Source organism: Mustelus asterias, chromosome 28, assembly GCF_964213995.1.
Source record: "Mustelus asterias chromosome 28, sMusAst1.hap1.1, whole genome shotgun sequence".
Classification (NCBI taxonomy): Eukaryota; Metazoa; Chordata; class Chondrichthyes; order Carcharhiniformes; family Triakidae; genus Mustelus; species Mustelus asterias.
Window position 1 is genome coordinate 16,205,018 of NC_135828.1, and position 21,573 is coordinate 16,226,590.

Consider the following 21,573-nt stretch of genomic DNA (forward strand, 5'->3'; position numbering starts at 1 on the left):
CCGAAAGCCTATGGTTCCAAATAAACCCGTTGGACTTTAACCTGGTGTAGTGAGACTTCTTACTATGTGAGAACCAAATTCAAGTTAATTTGTTACAAAACCAAAAATGTAACATTTTGTGTGTACTTTTTAAATAGGTGATGAATTTGAATAATTTTAGTAACTGAGTGTGGAAGGATCTGGAAGAATGCACCAATGAGCGAGAAGAGATTTTCCATATCCTCATACCTGCTCTGTATTCATCCTCATGGGTTTGAGCAGCTCTTGTTTTTATATTCACACAGATCTCCTTATACACAGTAAAGTGTGTATTTATCCATGTATTTGTTAAACAGAATATTATTCTGAAGGGAGTATTCGGTACAAATACTCAATTAATATTTCTCCATGAACAAGAGAATTCAAAGACACACATCCTTCAAACAAAGCGGGTACACCGGGAGCATATTCACAGGCACCAATAATGTTTATTCAGAATAAACAGAGATACATATTGCAGCAAAACAAATCGTTGTTGCCTTTTGGGACTAAATTTAGCAACCACACATCATTACACTTCAGTTTGCATACAAAGTGAGAACTTGTAACTAATTTTATAAATCTGTTGTGTCACGTGGTTAATCACTTTTAATGATGTTAAACTGTGGTCTTAGATCATTAGTTAACACTGACAGAGCTCCTCTAACCCGATAGCAGAGAGTGACCTGACTAACAAGCTTGTCCTATCAGTGTACACTGTAACAATGGCCATATCTTTGTCATTTTTCCACTATTTGATCACTTTGAACACAGGGGTTTATTTATTAAGCCTTTCAGTTCAGCATTCAAACTTCTGCCCAAGGGTATTTTGCCCAAAAAGATAAAAAAGGGGGTTTTGTAAATGAATCATCAAATCCCTACGGTGCAGAAGGAGGCCATTCAGCCCATTGAGTCTGCACTGACAGCAATCCCACCCAAGCCCTATCCCCATAATCCCACATATTTACCCCTCTAATCCCCCCAAAACTAAGGGCAATTTAGCACGGCCAATCCACCTAACCCGCATATCTTTGGTTAGAGCCACACAAACCAACTATAAAACAAAACTCACAATGCTAAACTAGAATACGGGCCTCACCAAATGACCAACATTAAAGTGAAACAGCTTAAAACAGGGCAACTCAAAACGGGAACTGAACTATCCAATTTTGGTCTCCTTACCTAAGGAAAGATATACCTGCCTTGAAGGAGTGCAACAAAGGGTCAAGAGACTTATTCCAAGGATGATAGAATTGAGCTATAAAGAGAGATTGAACAAGCTAAGTCTAAACTTCCCAAAATTTAGAAGAATATAAAAATATAAAATTCTTGAATGATTTGATAAGGTAGTTGCTGGAAGAATGTTCCCCTTGTCCGGGGAGACTGAGGCAGGCAGCTAGAATCTCAGAATAAAGGTATTAACCATTTAAGACGGAGTTGAGGAGGAATTTATTTGATGAAATGGTTGGATTCTTGAAATTCTCCACCCAGAGGGCTATGGATGCTCTGTCACTGAGTTTTATCTAAGACAGAGGTTATCTTCAAACTATGACCCCTAGTTCTGGACTCCCCCACCATCGGCAGCAATGGGCTGCACTGTAGCACAGTGGTTAGCGCTGCTGCCTCACAGCGCCAGGGACCCGGGTTCAATTCTGGCCTCGGGTGACTGTCTGTGTGGAGTTTGCACGTTCTCTCTGTGTTTGCTCCGGGTGCTCCGGTTTCCTCCCACAGTCCAAAGATGTGCGGGTTAGGTTGGTTGGCCATGCTAAATTGTCCCTGTCAGGGGATTAAAGGATAAATATGTGGGATTACGGGAATAGGGCCTGGGTGGAATTGTGGTCGGTGCGGACTCGATGGGCTGAATAGGATTCTGTAGGGATTCTATGATAGATTTTTGAATGCTCAGGGATGTGTGGATAGTGTGGAAAGGTAGAGCTCAGGTGAAAGGCTGGCCACTATTATGTTGAATGTTGGAGGAGGTCCAAAGAGCTCAATAGCCTATTCAATAGCCTTCTGGTCTAATGTAAGACATCATTTATTTGCATAGTTGCACAAAAAAATTACAAACTCTACTTTACATGTATAATTCTGTCAATATTGGCAGTTTTAACATCTTTGTGAAGCCAATGCCTCGAGATTTTCTGTTGTTTATTGCTAGGGTATATTTGGAACTTCCAAGTATGGACTTCTATATTTTAGTGGCTACGTTATTTAAATAAGCAGATAATCAAAACATAATCAAATGTAAGAATTTGCGCACACAGCCTACTCGTCATGTTTCACAGTAACTTCATTGCAGTGTTAATGTAAGCCTTACTTGTGACTAATAAATAAACTTTACTTCTTACTTACATTCTCATTCTTTCATATTATAAAATTGTGTACACCTTTGGGACAACGGGGTGCTTATCAAAAACTACTACTCTGTTTTTGATTCTTTGCATATCAGAAAATAACTTTTATTTACAGCCGACTGCACTTTTCTATATTAAAAAAAGATGATATTGTGCGTGTGTAACGAAAAGAATAGTTAACTAATTTCTTTTTCATCACCGTTGGTGCTGATGCCATCCCTTGCAGCACTCCTATCCAGCACTAGCTCTATATCCAGTGCTCTCAATTGCTTCAGGAAGCCACGGTTTGGTAAAATACACCGGTGTTTAATCACTTGTTGAACTGCATCCACCACTGTCATGTTCTTATAGATCATCAGATAGGCCAGGACAAGTGAGGCCGACCTACTCCGACCCCTTGCACAGTGGACAAAGAGCTTACCTGGAGAAGCAAAACGATATGCATTATTTATCAGACCAATTGTCCCCAAAATAGCACCGGAGCAAGGCGACTTCTTGCAAGCCGTGCCCAGCATGCCTTCTAATTCTATCTTTTACTCGCGTTCTATGCTTCTAAAACTTCATTCTAACTCTTTTAAACTCTCTAACAATGCTCCCTGTTGCCGTCAAACTTTTGAATGGACATACCTTGTATTAAATTGATTTTTCTCTACACCCTAGCTATGACTGTAACACTATGTTCTGCACTCTCTCGTTTCCTTCTCTGTGAATGGTATGCTTTGCCTGTACAGTGCGCAAGAAACAATACTTTTCACTGTATACTAATACATGTGACAACAATGAATCAAATCAAAATTGTTTTGAGTAATTACAAGCCATGGGAGAGGAACCTCTCAGAGCCATGGGAGCCACAGATCCCCAGAGACCAGCTGCAACTAGACTAAATTCATATGATTTTTTTTTAATGCCCAGGTATAATATAGAACTTTTCGATCTGCTTTTTAAGCATTCAAATTTAAGCATAACACAAAACCTCTGGATTGGCTGCCGCTGATTAAGTAGCTTGCAATTGCTGACAGTCCAAGCTAACCAATCGTGAATAGCTCCTGGATGAATGTCCTAATGGTTGCCCGTACCCAGAACCACCATAGTATCTGACACATCATCCAAAATGTGGGTTTACTTATCACGGGCAAGATCGGTTGGTAAAAAGCAAAACAAAAATGCACTTGAAAGATCAGCAACCTTAAATCAGAGAATAGAATCATAGAATCCTACAGTGCAGAAGGAGGCCATTTGGCCCATCAAGTCTGTACCAACCACAATCCCACCCAGGCCCTATCCCCATACATTTACCCTAGCTAGTCCTCCTGACACTAAGGGACAATTTAGAATAGCCAATCCACCTAACCCGCACATCTTTGGGCTGTGGGAGGAAACCCACACAGACACGGGGAGAATGTGCAAACTCCACACAGACAGTGACCCAAGCCGAGAATTGAACCCGGGTCCCTGGTGCTAACCACTGTGCCACTCTGCCATCCCAAATGTTAACTCTCTTTCACGTTCCACATTTGGCTTTCAGACTTTCTCAGTATTTTCTGCTTTTATTTCAGATTGGGAGTACCTGCAGTGTTTTGCTTTGATGTAAAACATGTTGGGATCCTGCCCTGACCCCAGGGGCAGTTGAGCTTTAAGCGATTTTGGGTAGATAGTAATCTAAAAACTACACTGGGTAGATTTAAACGCATGCTCCATGAATGGAAAGTGCTTTGTTTAAATAAGCAGAAAGTAAAACAATACTGAAACATTGCAGATGACAACATTGCAAGAAAGCAAGGCTTTCAAATGTTGACAAAATGAGTCTTGGATTAAACTTAAAGCTGGGTCTAAATTACAATGACGTGTAAAAATTGGTATGAAACTCAGTGATCAGGTGGGAAATACAGTCCTAAAAAAATTAAAGACATGTTCTATCCCTTGTCCATGAATCACAAGGAGATGGTTTGCAGGTGCAGCAGGTAATTAGAAGGCAAATTGAATTTTGTCCTTCATTGCTAGAGGGATGGAGTTTAAAAACAGGGAGGTTATGTTGCAGCTGTATAAGGTGTTAGTGAGGCCACTTTGTACAGTTTTGGTCTCCTTACTTGAGAAAGGATATACTGGCACTGGAGGGGGTGCAGAGGAGATTCACTCAGTTGATTCCAGAGTTGAGAGGGTTGGCTTTATGAGGAGAGACTGAGTAGACTGGGATGGTAATCATTGGAAATTAGAAGAATGAGCGGGGATCTTATAGAAACATATAAAATCATGAAAGGAATAGATAAGATAGAAACAGGGAGGTTGTTTCCACTGGAAGGTGAAACCAGAACTAGGGGGAATAGTTCAAAATACGGGGGAGCATATTTAGGACTGAGTTGAGGAGGAACTTCTTCACACAAAGGGTTGTGAATCTCTGGAATTCCCTGCCCAGTGAAGCAGTTGAGGCTACCTCATTGAATGTTTTTAAGGCGAAGGTAGATAAATTTTTGAACAGTAAAGGAATTAAGGGTTATGGTGAGTGGGCGGGTAAGTGGAGCTGAGTCCACGAAAAGATCAGCCATGATCTTATTGAATGGTAGAGCAGGTTCCAGGGGCCAGATGGCCTACTCATGCTCCTAGTTCTTATGTTCTTATTAAAATTCCAATCTGTGCCTGCTGCTAATAAAAGATATTGTGATATCTCGACATTATCAGTGATAAAGCTGATAACTTTGAACCAAAGACCAGTTGGAGTGTTTTCCACCAGGGATGACAGTGATATACTCGATGGTTTATTGCTACTATTAATAATCAGATGATGCTTCTTTTGGCTTTTAGTCACCAACATGGACTTCATCTTTTGTCAGTGGGTTGCGAGCAGGATCGACGCTGAGGAGTATAGTTTGCTAATGGAGGTTACAGTATTTAGAGATTGCGTGACTCATTCTGCGATCCCACAGTGGGGTAATGTTACATCAGATTTGAAGATTACTGTATGGGATGTCATATTAAAAGAGCAACACCATTGTTGGTTTTGACCGATGAAGAACTCTGCTACATGAGATTTCAGTCCAGGGCAATGAATGCCTCAGTTTACATAACTCAGGCGTATAGTTGCACCTAATTTTAGAAGCAACTTAAAGCCAATTTATTACAAACAGTCCCAAGTTGGCAGCGTTGGTTCCTGAACCCTGTGTGTGTGGCCTGGGGAACAGAAGATTAAAACAATAAATTGTGCAGCACCAAAAGAGATGACTTGGCCCATTGGGTTATCCAATTAGTGCTGCTCCCTTCTCCACAGCTCTATAACTCTTTCCTTTCCAGTTATCGACCCAATCCCCATTTAAAATTATGATTAAATCTCCCTCTAAAACAGCCTTTTCCAGTTCAGAAGGATTTGCTGCGTTAAAAGAAGTCCTCTTCATCTCCCCTCCAGTTAGAATGTTAAAATCTCTAAAGTGCAGAAAGAGGCCATTCGCCCCATCCAGCCTACACCGGCAACAATCCCACCCAGGCCCTATCCCCATTACCCCACATATTTACCCTGCTAATCCCCCTGACACTAAGGATTAATTTAGAATGCTAATCAACCTAACCTGCACATCTTTGGAGTGTGGGTGGAAACCGGAGCACCCGGAGGAAACCCACGCAGACACGGGGAGAATGTACAGACTCCACACAGACAGTCACCCGAGGCTGGAATTGAACCCGGGTCCCTGGCGCTGTGAGACAGCAGTGCTAACCACTTTTTGTCAATTGCTGCCACTTTTTTTCAATTGCCTTAAATCTGTCTTTCCCTGTCATTGGAAACAACTTTTCTTTATCTACTCTATTGAAAACCAGTCATCCTTTTGAGTGCCTCTATTAAGTCTCCCTTTAGCCTTCTCTGCTCCAAAAGAGAACCATTGCAGGAGAACCAGAAAACATTGGAAAGTCTCAGCAGGTCTGACAGCATCTGTGGAGGGAGAATGGAGCCAACGTCTCGAGTCTGGATGAACCCTTTGTTTCAGATTCCGAAATCCGCAGTGTTTGTGTTTTTATCTTAGTGAGAACCATTGCAGATTTCCTAATCATCGCAGCAAATAGAAGATAAGCAAATGGGAATAAGGAACACAATTTTCTACCTGTAAAAGATGTTCGTTCCTCTTAGCAAGAAATAATTTTAAGAAGGAGAGAATTCTGAGAGAAGCTTTGAGGGAACAGGAAATAAAGGCAGGATTTTCAGCCTGTTCAGGACAGTATGTCCCGCAAATTGAATTTTAAGGTTAAGCTTATTTATCAGTGTCAAGAGTAGGCTTACATGAAGCCGTGTGCAGTTTATCAATCGCTTTCAACAGTAACTTTGAATATATTTATTTTTGCAATCTCAGGTGACTTTTTGAACCGTACGTGTGGAGCTGGAAAAGTTAAGTTAATGGAGAATAATCGATGAAAAAATATTCCTGAATATTTAATAAGTATGTGTCCTCTCCGATCTGTTTAACCTGCAGTCATTGTGGTCTAAGATATCTGAGATCACTTACATCCTGATGTGCTGAGTGCGCTGTCAATGTATTGGGCAGCTGGATAGAAGAATTCGCTTAAATTAAATGTGGGTACATCTTCAGCCTCTACACCATAGTAATCAATAGGCATGTCCCGATAGTATTCATCTCCAGTGTCCACGTTCCAGCGACCATGGGCTGCATTTAGTATGTGAGTGAACCCCATCTTTTCAATTGCATAGCGGTCCAATGCTATTGCCCTGTGGTAAAATGTACAAAACGTATTCATTTTGAGAAACATATATTTTGTGGAAAACGTTCAGGTTTGGAAAACAAAGCACTTGTATCTTCGCTCCCTTGAACCTTTATGGAAAATAGAAAGTGTTCTTTCTTTCCCGTTTCTTCAGGATATACCACCACCTGGGCAGCTGGCTGTCCCTGGGCCCACTCTGAATTTCGCTCCATCTTTCGGCAATGGAAAGTGCAGCCCAACAACCAGATGTGACTCTTCTCCCATCAGGAGCTGCCTTGCCTACACTCTGTGCCTCCTTCCTGGCCCTGCCAAAATGAAGGAAAGCAAGATGCTTTCATAACCACAATTAATATTTTGGAGTGCAGAAGTAACACGGTGGCACAGTGGTTAGCACTGCTGCCCCACAGCTCCAAGGACCTGGGCTCGATTCCCAGCTTGGGTCACTGTCTGTGTGGAGTTTGCACGTTCTCCCCGTGTCTGCGTGGGTTTCCTCCGGGTGCTCCAGTTTCCTCCCACAGCCCAAAGATGTGCAGGTTTGGTGCATTGGCCATGCTAAATTGCCCCTTAGTCTCCCGGGATGTGTAGATCATTGGGGTAAATATGTGGGGTTATGGGGGTAGGACCTAGGTGTGATTGCTGTCGGTGTACTGTAGGGATTCTATGATTTTGCAGGGGAAAAAAGGTGTTCTTTCCAAAAAAGGAGAAATAAGCCACAGGGGAGTGGCAGTAAATGTTTAACTCTTTCAAGGAGCCAGAACAGACATGATGGAACGATTGGCCTCCTCCTGTGCTTGGTGATTCGAATGGATATGATCTTTAAGATTCAATTTTAGTCATCAGAGTGTAGATCCTATTACTAATAACTGAGAATGTTCCTAATTAGATTTGATGCTCTACATTTTATTTATTACTTCCTTTTGTTATTCATTTTTGGGATGTGGGCATCGCTGGTTAGGCCAGCATCTACTGTCCATTCCTTAAGAAGGTTGTGGTGAGCCGCCTTCCTGAGCCACTGCAGCCCCTGTAGTGTATGTACAACCACAGTGCTGTTAGGGTCAGGGAGTTCCAGGATTTTGACCCAGTGACAGTAAAGGAATGGCCGATATATTTCCAAGTCAGGATAGTGAATGACTTAGAGGGGTACTTGCAAGTGGTGAAGTTCCCATCTCTCTGCCGCCCTTCTGTTTCTAGATGGTAGGGGTTGGGTGTTCAGAAGGTGCTGTTGAATGAGTCTACACTGCGGTGTGAGGTGTAGATGGCACACACAGCTTTTAATGTGCATCAGTGGTAGAGGGAGTGAATGCAGGGGGAAGGGGTGCCAATCAAATGGAATTCTTGGTCCTGGATGGTGTCGAGCTTCTTGAATGTTGTTGGAGCTGCACCCACCCAGGCCACTGAGGAGTATTCCATCACACTGCTAACTTGTGCCTTGTAGATGGTGGACAGTCTCTGGGGAGTTATGAAGTGGGTTACTCGCCGCTGGATTCCTGGGCGGGATTTTACGACCACGCTTGTCCCAAAACTGTAAAATCCCACATGAGTCAATGGACCTTTCCGTGTTCTACCCCTTGCCCGCTCCAATTCCCGTGGCAGGTGGGGGGGCAAAATTCCGGCCCTACCCTCTGAGCTGCGCTGCACTAATACTGAATACCGATAACACTGTGAAGGGTTAGACTGACAGGATCATCTATTGTAAAAGACATAACCAATTTTATTTTAATCCATTGAGTCTAGCTTCTGGTCATTTCAATGTAGATTTATACTTTGACATGCAAATTGACACAATATAAACAACAGAGGTACATGGTATTAGCAAGAAACACCTTTAACCTGTTTAACCCTCAATGACATCTACTTATTATCAGAGCTGTATTTGTTCTTATCCAGCAATGAGAACAGCATCAGAAAAAGTTGTCCCACGAAGTTGGAGTCTGGAATTGAATCTGTCCTTCTCACCTCTCAGGCCAGATACACAGGATGGAGAACTGAAAGTCCAGTTACTCTGGGCTGTCGAGTCACTTCTCCTAGCAGTTGGCAATACTCTGGAATTGGAGAATCTGTGAGGTAGCCTTGGAACAAAGGGCAAAATGATATTGCCCTGATAATAAAACAGTACTTGGGGTTAGCCCACTTATTTCATACAGCGTGTCCATTACCCTTAACACCAACTATTGCTGCCTCCACTATAACAACAACTGATAACCAACTTATCTAAAGAATCACCTCTCTTCCAAATATGTATAGCTTTTTAAAATAATTATTTTCTATCTAAACCTGTCAGAAACATCTCTAAAATGACAGACCATACCGAGAGAAAGAATGGGATCAGTTGAATAGGAATGAGTATAACTCGGGTCAGTTTTTTTGTGAAGGGTTAAGGGTTGTGGGTAGTGACTCCGTACTGTTGTAATGTGTGAAGTATGCTGAGTGTCGGTTGGCAGGATAAGACCATTTACTATTTCGGGATGGGTTGTCTGCAGTGTGTTATAAACAAGTAGATTATGCTGGGTAGAATGTGTCGATCGGTACTGTTAGAGTGCAAGCTACAGGTTCCTACCTGGGGAATTAAAACATGTGGGAAGTCTAAGAAGAGATGATGCACGGGAAGGAAAAGGTTAACAGATGAGGTTCAGAAATGGCAGAGAGGGTGGCATCGGAAAGTTTTACTGCTGCCCATAAACAACCTAATTATGACATTTGACTAAGTTTGATAGGGGCTGACAGGTAATTTGATTTTAGCACAATATATTAATAATATAATCGAATCACAGAAACAAACCATTAGTCCTCAAGTCTGCATAGTTTATAATCTGTCTAATCTCACTCTACTGATAACTCTCCTCCCTCCCCGTCCACCCTCCCTCTCCACCCTCCCTCTCCACCCTCCCTCTCCACCCTCCCTCTCCACCCTCCCTCCCCACCCTCACTCCCATCCTCCCTCCCCCATCCTCACTCCCCATGCTCCCTCCTTCCTCATCCTCCCTCCTTATCCTTCCTCTTCATCCTCCCTCCCCTCCCTCACTCCCCCATCCTCACTTCCCATCCTCACTTCCCACCCTCACTTCCCACCCTCACTTCCCACCCTCACTTCCCACCCTCACTTCCCACCCTCACTTCCCACCCTCACTTCCCACCCTCACTTCCCACCTTCACTTCCCACCCTCACTTCCCACCCTCACTTCCCACCCACACTCCCCACCCTCCCTCCTCATCCTCACTCCTCCAGGTCCCATGCCCTACCAGACCAATGGTGACCATGGATTTCCATTGGATTGGTCCATGATTATGCTTGGCAAAGTATGGCAGTGGTTGCCGTTGTCTTCTGCAGTGTATCTGACCAGGAAACTCTCCCACTCTTACTGCCCAGTGTATTGGAAAGATTTACAGGATGATAACCAATCTGTTTGGCTATGTTATGAACGCACTTTCCATGGCCATCACATCCTGAAGGAGGACATCAAGCCGAAGCTTCTAGTCCAGAAGTAGGGAACACTACCCTCTGCCCCACAACCTCCTTCACTCCTTTTTATAACAACTTTCTAATTGTCATTTAAAAGAATTTATAGACTGAGCTTCAACAGACGTTTCTGACACTGAGTTATATTCTAACCACACTCAGAGTGCAAGATTTATTTCTGATTTCCTGTTAGTTCTTCTTATGGATATTTAATGATGTTTTGCCTGTAGTGTTCACACCAGCCCATTCTAATAGATGATGATTTAAGATCGATACTGATTCAAAGCAGTGATGTGCAGTATTAGTTTACTGCCCTGGTGCAAAGCAGATATTGTACGTTTAATGTACAAATATAAATGATACAGCCTTATCTCGGTATGTTCAAAGGACAAAGAACAGTACAGTGCAGGAACAGGCCCTTCGGCCCTCCAAGCCTGCGCCGATCACCTTGTCCTATCTAGACAAACCTTCAATATCCCTCTATACCCCTCCTGTTCATATGCCTATCCAGATAAGTCTTAAATGTCGCTAATGTATCTGCCTCAACCACCTCACTTGGCAGTGCATTCCAGGCCTCCACCACACTCTGTGTAAAAAAACTTCCCCCGCACATCTTCACTGAACCTTTCCCCCCTTACCTTGGGCTTGTGCCCCCTTGTAACAGTCATTTCTGCCCAGGGAAAAAGCTTCCAACTGCTCATCTGCCCCTCATCATTTTATAACCTCCTATCAGGTCGCCCCTCAGCCTCCGTCTTTCCAAGGAGAACAATCCCAGTTGAGTTTGGCAGTTTAATCTGGAACTTACTCATCTCCAATGTAAATGTCTGGCCAGACTTCATTGACGTGGGCAAATTTTGCAGAACATTTCCAGAAGAGACGCTCCAGTTCGAATGCTCCTGGAGTAACATACTCATTATTGGGATCCACTTTCACAGCCGTGTAGGCATTTATCTTTTTACAGATCCCTGTATCCCCAGAGGACATCCTGCAGCAGAAATGCTCCTGAACCAGAGAGTTCCTCCCAAGTATCGCTGACCTGTGTGTTATATACAAAAAATAACACAGAAATCTTCACACAAAACGATGGGACTACAACTCTGACCCTCCAGGATGGCCCAGTTACCTCCAAAACCACCAACAGACATCATTTAAGATGATATCCACAACTACAATTCTGATTAGAAAGAATGGTTTATTACAGGATTACACTGTGTGTTATGTTTTTAACAATCCCAGGCAAGATTTCCTCTCTCTAATAAGAATATGGAGAACGTGCTGATTATTTATTATATCAAAGGCACAGAGAGGATCTTTCTCTTCAGCTCACGCCTGCGTGTGTCTGTAAAAAGGTTTATAATGAATCACTACAGTGCAGAAGGAGGCCATTCAGCCCATTGTGTCTGCACCAACCACAATCCCACCCAGACCCTATCCCCAAGTATTTACCCTTCTCATCCCCTGACACTAAGGGGCAATTTAGCATAGCTAATCCACCTAGCCTGCATATTTTTGGACTGTGGGAGGAAACTGGAGCACCCGAAGAGAATGTGCAGACCCCACACAGACAGTGACCCAAGCCGGGAATCGAACCCGGGTCCCTGGCGCTGTGAGACAGCAGTGCTAGCCGCTGTGCCAGCGTACCACTTGCATCTAGTTTAACACTATTATGACACATGATAATTCTTCAAGAAACACAGTAACATTTGAGCAGCAAATCAGTGCGATGCAATGTATTCACCCCATCTGTGTTTTACTGATTTAACTTCTTTTATTGATCTATATTCCCCTGAGTTCATTTTGATAAGATAACAATCCTACAAATACTTTTCGCCAACAGGGAATGTATCCCGATGACAGGACTGCACTTTAACTAGGAGATGTGAGGCTGGGATCTGGATGATCACACCTCACACCAAGCAAGAAGGGTCAGACTTCCATTCAGTTTTCTCCATTGATGGTACAGCAGTGGAACTGAGATCAGAACACATGAACAGCCAACAGTATCCGCATTGGCTTAGCAGTAACAGAACGTGAGGATCTGGTCTAGTTTTACACTTCATTGGGAGCGGGTGCTGAATGATCAAATACACTAGTTTTAGGATATAACACAGCTCCAAATAGCTTCCCAGCTGAACATTAAGAGACCCTGAGGCTCTGTGTGTCCTGCTTAACATTTCTCTCTTAACCAACACACAGCAGGTGGCACAATGGTTAGCACTGTTGATCATAGCACCAGGGACTTGGGTTCAATTCCAGCCTTGGGTCACTGTCTGTGTGGAGTCTGCACGTTCTCCCTGTGTCTGCGTGGGTTTCCTCCGGGTGCTCCGGTTTCTTCCCACAGTCTGAAAGACGTGCTGGTTAGGTGCATTGGCCGTGCTAAATTCTGTCTCAGTGTATCCGAACAGGCACCGGAGTGTGGGGGATTTTCACAGTAACTTCATTGCAGTGTTAATGTAAACCTATTTGTGACACTAATAAATAAACATTTATTCTAAACAACATAAAACAGTTATATTAATACTCTTTGTGAATCTATACTTATCTACATCAGTGATTATACATTTTTATTTGTTGAAGGGATGTGTGTGTCGCTGACTAGGCCAGCATTTATTGCCCATCCCTAATTGTCCTTGGTGGTGAGCTGCCATTTTGAATTGCTGCAGTCCACGTGGTGTAGGTGCACCCACAGTGCTGTTAGGGAGGGAATGCCAGGATTTTGACCCAGCGACAGTGAAGGAGTGGCGATATATTTCCAAGTCAGGATGGTGAGTGGCTTGGAGGGGAACCTCCTGGTGGTGGTGTTCCCATGTATCTGCTGCCTTTGAGCTTCTAGATGGTAGAGGTCACGGATTTTGAAAGTGATGTCAAAAGAGCCTTGGTGAGTTGCCTCAAAAGCTATGGGCCCCGACAAAAAAGTACTTCAATGGCTACAAGGTATTTTGGGATATCCTTAGAATACGAGGCCTTTGTTTTGTTTCTTTTCTGTTCTTCTAGTTACTGCTTAGTGCCTCCATACCAGCTTTGTTTTACTTTCCATTGCAATCCAGAAGCAGCTATAAACCAGGAAATGGAAGGAGGGAGAAACTCCAGAAAATTCTAATCACCAGGGAAGTGATACTGAGTAAATTGTTGGAGCTGTGGGTTGACAAGATCCCTGGTCCTGATAGACTTTATCACAGGATGGTAAAGTAGTGTCTAGTGAGATAGTTGATGCATTGATTTTGATTTTCCAAAACTTCCTAGATTCAGGGGAGGTCCCATTATATGTGGGGAGGCAATGGCAGAGGGGTATTGTCATTGCACTAGTAATCCAGAAACCCAGGTAATGCTCTGAGCATCCAGGCTCGAATACCGGCAGATGGTGAAATTTGAATTCCATGAAAATCTGTAATTAAAAGTTAATGATGACCATGAAACCATTGTCGATTGTTGTAAAAACCCATCTGGTTCACTAATGCCCTTTCGAGGGGGAAATCTGCTATCTTTGCTTGGTCTGGTCTGGTCAGGGGCGGCATGGTAGCACAGTGGTTAGCACTGCTGCTTCACAGCACCAGGGACCTGGGTTCGAATCCTAGCTTGGGTCACTGTCTGTGTGCAGTTTGCACTTTCTCCCCATGTCTGCGTGGGTTTCCTCTCACATTTTGAAAGACGTGCTGGTTAGGCGCATTGACCCGAACAGATGCTGGAATGTGGTGACTAGGGGAATTTCACAGTAACTTCATTGCAGTGTTAATGTAAGCCTTACTTGTGATTAATAAATAAACTTTACATGTGACACCAATCCTCTTAAATGACCCTTGAAGCCACTAAGTCCAAGGCAATTAGGGATGTTTCAGTCAGTGATGTCCACATTCCCATGAATGAACAAAACAAAGGTAGCAAATGTAACTCCATTATTCAAGAAGGGAGGGAGACAGAAAGTGAGACAGCAAAGGCTATTTAGTTTAACATCTGCCTGATAAAATGTTAGAAACTATTGTTGAAGAACTTAGAGCAGGGCACTTGGATAAGTTCAAGGAAATCAGGCAGAGTCAACATGGTTCGTGGAACCTACTTATTAGAGTTCACAAAGTAGGCTTACATTAACACTGCAATGAAGTTACTGTGAAAATCCCCCAGTCGCCACACTCCGGCGCCTGTTTGGGTACACTGAGGGAGAATTTAGCACGGCCGATGCACCTAACCAGCACGTCTTTCGGACTGTGGGAGGAAACCGGAGCACCCAGAGGAAACCCAAGCAGAGACGGGGAGAACATGTAGACAGTGACCCAAGCCAGGAATCGAACCCAGGTCCCTGGCGCTGTGAGGCAGCAGTGCTAACCACTGTGCCAGAGATCTAATCAAGGTTTTAAAAATAAAGTGAGTTACAAATTTCAGCTCTTGCTTTCTGCTTCCCTGGTCACTCCCGTTAAGTGGGCTCTGTGTTCTAATGCTGTAACTAACACTTAGATGAAGCCACCAGCTTCCATTAAGTATTCTTTATTGATACACTGAGGAGCACAATAATTAAACTTGAATGAATACACTCAACAGACTGCAGTTAAGGAGCTAATTGTAACAATTTAATTTAACAAAAACAGAATAATGAATATACAGCCAGACAGGAACTAAAGGTGATTATTCCTTTATTGCTACATATTACAGTTTCAACAAACAAATGCATATTAGAGAATAGTCAGACAGGAAACCTGCCACAGTTACTTACCAATAATGCTGGACTTAGTGAGTTTGGATATACATCAGGTAAGGGGCAAGATCAGGATCAAAGTTGGCTTCTCTCTGTATTTATTCCATTCTCTGTTCCTCCGTCTCTGTATATTTAGGATGGGAGCTGTGACCTTCGCCGAGGCTGGGGTCTAATCCGAGGCAGGATCATCGTTGCACAGGTGCTCCGACTATTTTTAACCAGAGCCTGAAATCCTAACCTCAGGCCCGCAGTCTGGCTCCCACTGCAAAGGTCCACATGTAAGACAGCCTTAGACATGTCAGAGGAGTTGTTAATGTGGAATCCAGCCTGAGACATATTGGGAGGAATTGAGAAATCACAGCCTGAGGGATCATTGAAATACAAGACAAATAGCAGCCCTTCAGCCATCGCCCTGTGCTAGTTCTGTGAAAGCTGCCCCAACAGTCCAACTCACCTCCACTCTCTCCAAAGCCCAGCAAATATTTCCTTTTCAAATATTTATCCCTATTGGAAAGTCGCTTTTGAAACTTTGTTTTTTCAGGCAAAGCGATACAGATGATCAAAACTCTGCAGAAGATTCCCACTGTGTCGCTTCAGGTGTGTTTTTGTCTTCAATCCGGTATCCCGCTAATTACCAACCCTCCTGCCAATTTATTCACTCCAGCTGAACACTTTATAACTTTGGACACTACTAAATCTCTCCTTAACCCTCTCTGCTCAATGGGAAAACAATTCCCGTTTCTCTCGTGTCTGCACATAACTGTGTTTTTCCATCTCTAGTATCATTCTAGTTAAACTCCTCACTACCATCTCCAAGGCTCAGCATCTTTCCTAAGCATGGTGTGCTAAACTGGACACAATTATGGGTGGCACAGTGGCAATGGGCGGCATGGTGGCACAATGGTTAACACTGCCGCCTCACAGCTCCAGGGACCTGGGTTCGATTCCCAGCATTGGGTCACTGTCTGTGTGGAGTTTGCACATTCTCCCCGTGTCTGTGTGGGTTTCCTCCGGGTGCGCCGGTTTCCTCCCACAGTCTAAAGATGTGCGTGATTGGCCATGCTAAATTGCCCCTTAGTGTCCCGGGATGTGTAGGTTTGAGGGATAAATGTGTGGGGTTGTGGTGATAGGGCCTGGGATGGGATTGTTGCCGATGCAGACTCGATGGGCTGAATGGCCTCCTTCTACACTATAGGGTTTCTATGATCTCTTGAAGAGGTCACAATAATACTGTCTGAGGTATGTTGAGATGGATTCTGTGTGTAACAAATATTATTGACTCCAATCAATGATTCTTGGATGCATTGATCTTATTTACTTGTTTATTCATAACAAGTTTATAAAAAGATACTTACTCCCAAATTGCAAAGCTATTTTAAAAAATATTACGCTGTCATGAAAATATCATGGAAATCCAAGATATTGGAGCATATTCTGTGGGTTATGTTCTGGTCATTAACTATGCAAGTATATGAGTAAGATAATTAAGGCAGGGACAGAGTGATTGTGTGAATAGAACTAGTGAATTTGATGTGTTAATGAGTCTAACAACACTGCAAACAGATGCTTACTTAAGATAATTTAGTAACAACGGATGGAGAATGTTGCATAGGTCGTTAAGGATTCAAAGGAAGGGACACAAGGTGTGAAGGAAGGTGGATAAAATGAGTTTACTTTGCTTTTAAACTCTCAAAAACTGGAAAAGGGCAATTCTAAAGAAGTTAGAAACCAAAAGAGAAAACGCTGGAAAATCTCAGCAGGTCTGGCAGCATCTGTAAGGAAAGAAAAGAGCTGACGTTTCGAGTCCAGATGACCCTTTGTCAAAGCGGAAAGCTGAAGAAATTAGGTCAGATAAGGAAGAAATCAAAGGGAAAACGTACTTAAGTGGATACTGAAACCTATATAGAGGAGCTGTTGTTTTTTCAGATCTTAGCTAACACCAAGAATTGCTGTTTACCTCCCAGCAAGCAATGTGTGTGAAGGATGCCTGGTAAGCTGTTGGTTTACCTCAGAAGCGATTCCAAGAGACGTCAAAGCCATGTGTGGTAACAGTTACTGGATTTTTATAGATCTTAAATTCTGTATGGTGTTGTGGTACAGATTGGGGAGAGTTAGCTCTGAAGGCAGTTAAGTTAAAATAGTTTGGAACTGTTTAAAATTGTAGTAATGTGTAGGGCCATTGCCTAAGTTAAATGCCTTTTTAGTTTATTTTTCGTCTATTTAATAAGCATTTACGTTATTAAAATCATGAAGAGACATCATTCTCTGCATTTGAAATCTCTCCTCAAACTATACAAATTTCAAACATGGTTGAGGATAATTGTTTCAAGTTTCCCTTCTTAGGTTTGAACAACGTGGCATTTACTATTAATCGTATCCTTTGATTTGAGTTGATGTGATTTATTATTGTCACATGTATTAGCATACAGTGAAAAGTATTGTTTCTTGCACGCTATACAGACAAAGCATACCGTTCAAAGAGAAGGAAATGAGAGAGTGCGGAATGTAGCGTTACAATCATAGCTAGGATGTAGAGAAAGATCAACTTAATGCAAGGTAAGTCCATTCAAAAGTCTGACAGCAGCAGGGAAGCAGCTGTTCTTGAGTCGGTTGGTACGTGGCCTCAGAATTTTGCATCTTTTTCCTGAAGGAAGAAGATGGAAGAGAGAATGTCCGGGGTGCGTGGGGTCCTTAATTATGCTGGCTTCTTTTCCGAGGCAGCGGGAAGTGTAGACAGAGTCAATGGATGAGAGGCTGGTTTGCGTGATGGATTGGGCTACATTCACGTAGTTTCTTGTGGTCTTGGGCAGAGCAGGAGCCATACCAAGCTGTGATACAACCGGAAAGAATGCTTTCTATGGTGCATCCTTAGCAATACGATATTAACTATCACTCACTGGCAGAGTCCAATTCCTGTATTAAACTGCCTATTGATTATTGCGTTATCTGCATCCAAAGAATCCCAGCAATGAAGAGAAAATGCTCGATGCTGATTCATTCCTCCATTCAAATCATAACAGGAATTTGGTGCCTTGTCAGGACATTACAATGTGTGGGGATGACAAATGCTATTTGTTTCCACAGCAACTGCAGACCAGCATCCAGTTTTTTTTTGGAACAATGATGCAATCAGTATTCTAGGAGCAATGTTATAAGTGACATTCCAGGAGCTCTGTAAACAGTCAGGTTTAGTGATGTGTCATTAATCTGTAGCAAGCAAATCCTTTTAGCTATTCAAATACCCCTGGCACCACTGAGCTGACCAAACACAACTCCGCAAACTGACCATCTCCACACCTCACGTGCCCGTCTTCAGAGAGGACTTTGTCATTTTATTTCACGATCAGTTGGTGAAGTGGAGACATCTTAAAAATATCTACAAAATCAGACAAATATTCATTATATTCTGGGTCGTGGAAGAATCACAGAACCTTGTTAAATTGTGAGAGTTCTGTCACTTCCAGCTCCGAGCTTGAGATAATTCCTTCTCTGCTCTGGTTTTCATTATCACAAACACACAACTCTGGCTCTTAAAATCGCTTTTGTAAAGTTGCAATATTTGGCTGAATTTCAATTGCATTTAACAGGAGGGCTGCAAAATTGAATGGAATGTTCCTCTGCTGTCTGCTGCAGGCTGCAGTGAATAAGATATGATTGAAATGTTCAGTCTACTCATGATCGCTTAACAAAAAGCAGGACAAATCCAATAATTACTGCCCCGTCCATCCACTCTCAATCACCAGTAAAGTGATGGAAGAGGTCATCAACAGTGCTATCAAACAGCACTTACTCAGCAATAGCCTGCTCACAGACACTCGGTTTGAGTTATCTAGGGTCACTCTGCTCCAGACCTCATTACAGCCTTGGTTCAGACATGGACAAAAGAGCTGAACTCTTTTGAGGTGAGAGTGATTGCTCGTGACATCAAGGCCACATTTGGCCAAGTATGGCATCAAGTAGCACGAGCAAACTGGAGTCAATGGGAATGACTCTCCATTGGTTGGAGTCACGCCTGGCACAAAGGAAGATGGTTCTGGTAACTGGATGTCAATCATCTCACTTCCAGGACATCGCTGCAGGAGTTCTTCAGGATAGTGTCCGAGGCCCAACCACCTGCGGCTGCTTCATCAGTGACCTTCAATGATATCTAACCATCTCCTCTTAACAACCAATGATGTTACCATCGCTGAAACACTAGAAACATTTTATGGATTATCATCGGCCAAAAACTAAGTTGGACTATCCACATAAATACTGTGGCTGCAAGAGCAGATCAGAGACTGGAATTCTGCAGCGAGTAACTCACCTCCTGATTCACCGAAACCTGTCTGTAATGTACAAGGCACAAGTCAGGAGTGTGATGGAATACTCTTCACTTCCCTGGATGAGTGTAGCCCCAACAACATTCATGAAGCTTGACACCATCTGGGAGGAGGCAACACTCTTCATAGAATCATAGAATCCTACAGTGCAGAAGGAGGCTATTCGGCCCATCAAGTCTCCACCGACCACAATCCCACCCAGGCCCTATCCCATAACCCTATGCATTTACCCTAGCTAGTCCCCCTGACACTAAGGGTCAACTTAGCACATCCAATCCACCGAATTCCCACATCTTTGGAGCACCAGAAGGAAACCCACGCAGACACGGGGAGAGCGTGCAGACTTCGCACAGATAGTGACCCAAGCTGGGAATCGAACTTGGGTTCCTGGCACTGTGAGGCAGCAGTGCTAACCACTGAGCCACTGTGCTGCCCCACTGTGCCACTTAGTTGGCACCCACTCCACAAATATTCACCACCGCAGTCATTGATGCACAATAGCAACAGTGTGTACCATCTACAAGAGACACTGCAAGAACTCACCAAGGCTCCTTCAATAGCACCTTCAAAGCCTGAGACCATTACCATCTAGAAAGACAAGGACAGCAGACACATGGGAATTCCACCACCTAAAGGGTCCCACCAAACCACTCACCATCCTAATATGCAAATATATTGCTGTTCCTTCAGTGTCACTGGGTCAAAATCCTGGCACTCCCTCTCTAACAGCACTGTGGGTGTACCTACTACCGCAACAGTTCAAGAAGGCAGCTTACCACCACTTCTCAAGGGCAAGTGGGATGGGAACTAAATGCTGGCCTAACCAGTGATGACCACATCTGTAAAAAAACGAAAATTGCAAAATCTTTCAGCTTCTGAAACTACAAACACACACCTGGGAAACATTGGTGTATTTGGCCAAGCAAATTAAACATTAATATATACACAAATATTATTGGGACTGATTACCGCAGCTGTATTTTTCTGGATATTATTTTGTTTATTTATTAGTGTCACAAGTAGGTTTACATTAACACTGCAATGAAGTTACTGTGAAAATCTCCTAGGTTGCCACACTCCGGCATCTGTTCTGGTACACTGAGGGAGAATTTAGCATGGCCAATGCACCTAACCAGCATGCCTTTCAGACTGTGGGAGGAAACAGGAGCACAGAGAGGAAACCCACGCAGAGAATATACAGACTCTGTACAGACAGTGACCTGGGCTGGGAATCGAACCCGGGTCCCCGGAGCTATGAGGCAGCAGTGCTAACCACTGAGCCACCGTGCCACCCACCTGCTGTATATTACTGGGAGAATACTGAAGCTGTATCTTTCTGGATATTACTCAGACTGCGCCTGAGGGTCGAATGGATGTTCCCCAGGATGGAAAAGTCATTTTACTTTGCTCTTTCCAACATTTGTGTCCATTGAAGCCCTGGGTTGACGGGGCGACCAATTGATAGTCTTTGTGAAGATACACTTTTATCTTCACAATGAGAATCGAATGCTCAGTGTGGTATCACCATGTCAATGCAAAGTGGGATAAGGGATAAATCCTGTTTTCAAAGCTCAAGATTCATGAACTACCCATAGACAGCAACTACAACTGCTGGGGGTCCAACTCTGGTATCATTTGGAAGGGGGAGCCTGAAGCAATATGGGATCTACTATAGAATAAGGCTCTAACCTGTAAATTACGCTGCAATGTACCAAAGGCAGAAAGGTTCACAACAAATGGATCAGAGACAGTTCTGTCACCCTCCTCCATCTAGTCGGGTGAGGTGGTGGATGATCAGGCAGCTAACAGGTAGGAGAAGTGGCTCCAAGAGAATCCACCCTCCACCCCCCTTCAGTCAGCATGAGGCAGTTGCAAATGTCTTCAACCAACATCACTCAACAAACAATTACCTTCACCCTGTCCACCCTGTTTATGGTCTCTATCAATGTGAGATGATGGTATTGAACATAGTGTAATGTTAATGGGCCTTTAAGATGTTTTTTTTAAAAACATGCTCTCTGTTGTAAAGGTGATGTC

At 43.3% G+C, this 21,573-nt stretch overlaps 1 protein-coding gene across 1 annotated transcript; it reads right to left on the reverse strand.

Annotated features, from left to right (window-relative positions):
* Window positions 1-2,035: 2,035 nt before the first annotated feature.
* LOC144480270 (dual specificity phosphatase 29-like) lies at window positions 2,036-15,401 on the reverse strand. The gene is made up of 4 exons (XM_078199604.1): window positions 15,233-15,401; window positions 11,333-11,563; window positions 6,857-7,077; window positions 2,036-2,793 (listed from the first exon to the last, which is right to left on the reverse strand). The coding sequence occupies exons 2-4, from the start codon at window positions 11,509-11,511 to the stop codon at window positions 2,549-2,551; spliced, it is 645 nt and encodes a 214-aa protein (XP_078055730.1). The 5' UTR covers window positions 11,512-11,563; window positions 15,233-15,401; the 3' UTR covers window positions 2,036-2,548.
* Window positions 15,402-21,573: the final 6,172 nt, after the last annotated feature.

Coding starts and splice junctions, on each gene's coding strand:
- LOC144480270 (XM_078199604.1), bottom strand. CDS start 11,511: ATGTCCTCTGGGGATACAGGGATCTGTAAAAAGATAAATGCCTACACG. Junction 7,078..11,332: donor GACATTTACATTGGAGATGA/GTAAGTTCCAGA, acceptor ATTTTACCACAG/GGCAATAGCATTGGACCGCT. Junction 2,794..6,856: donor CGCACTCAGCACATCAGGAT/GTAAGTGATCTC, acceptor TTGCTTCTCCAG/GTAAGCTCTTTGTCCACTGT.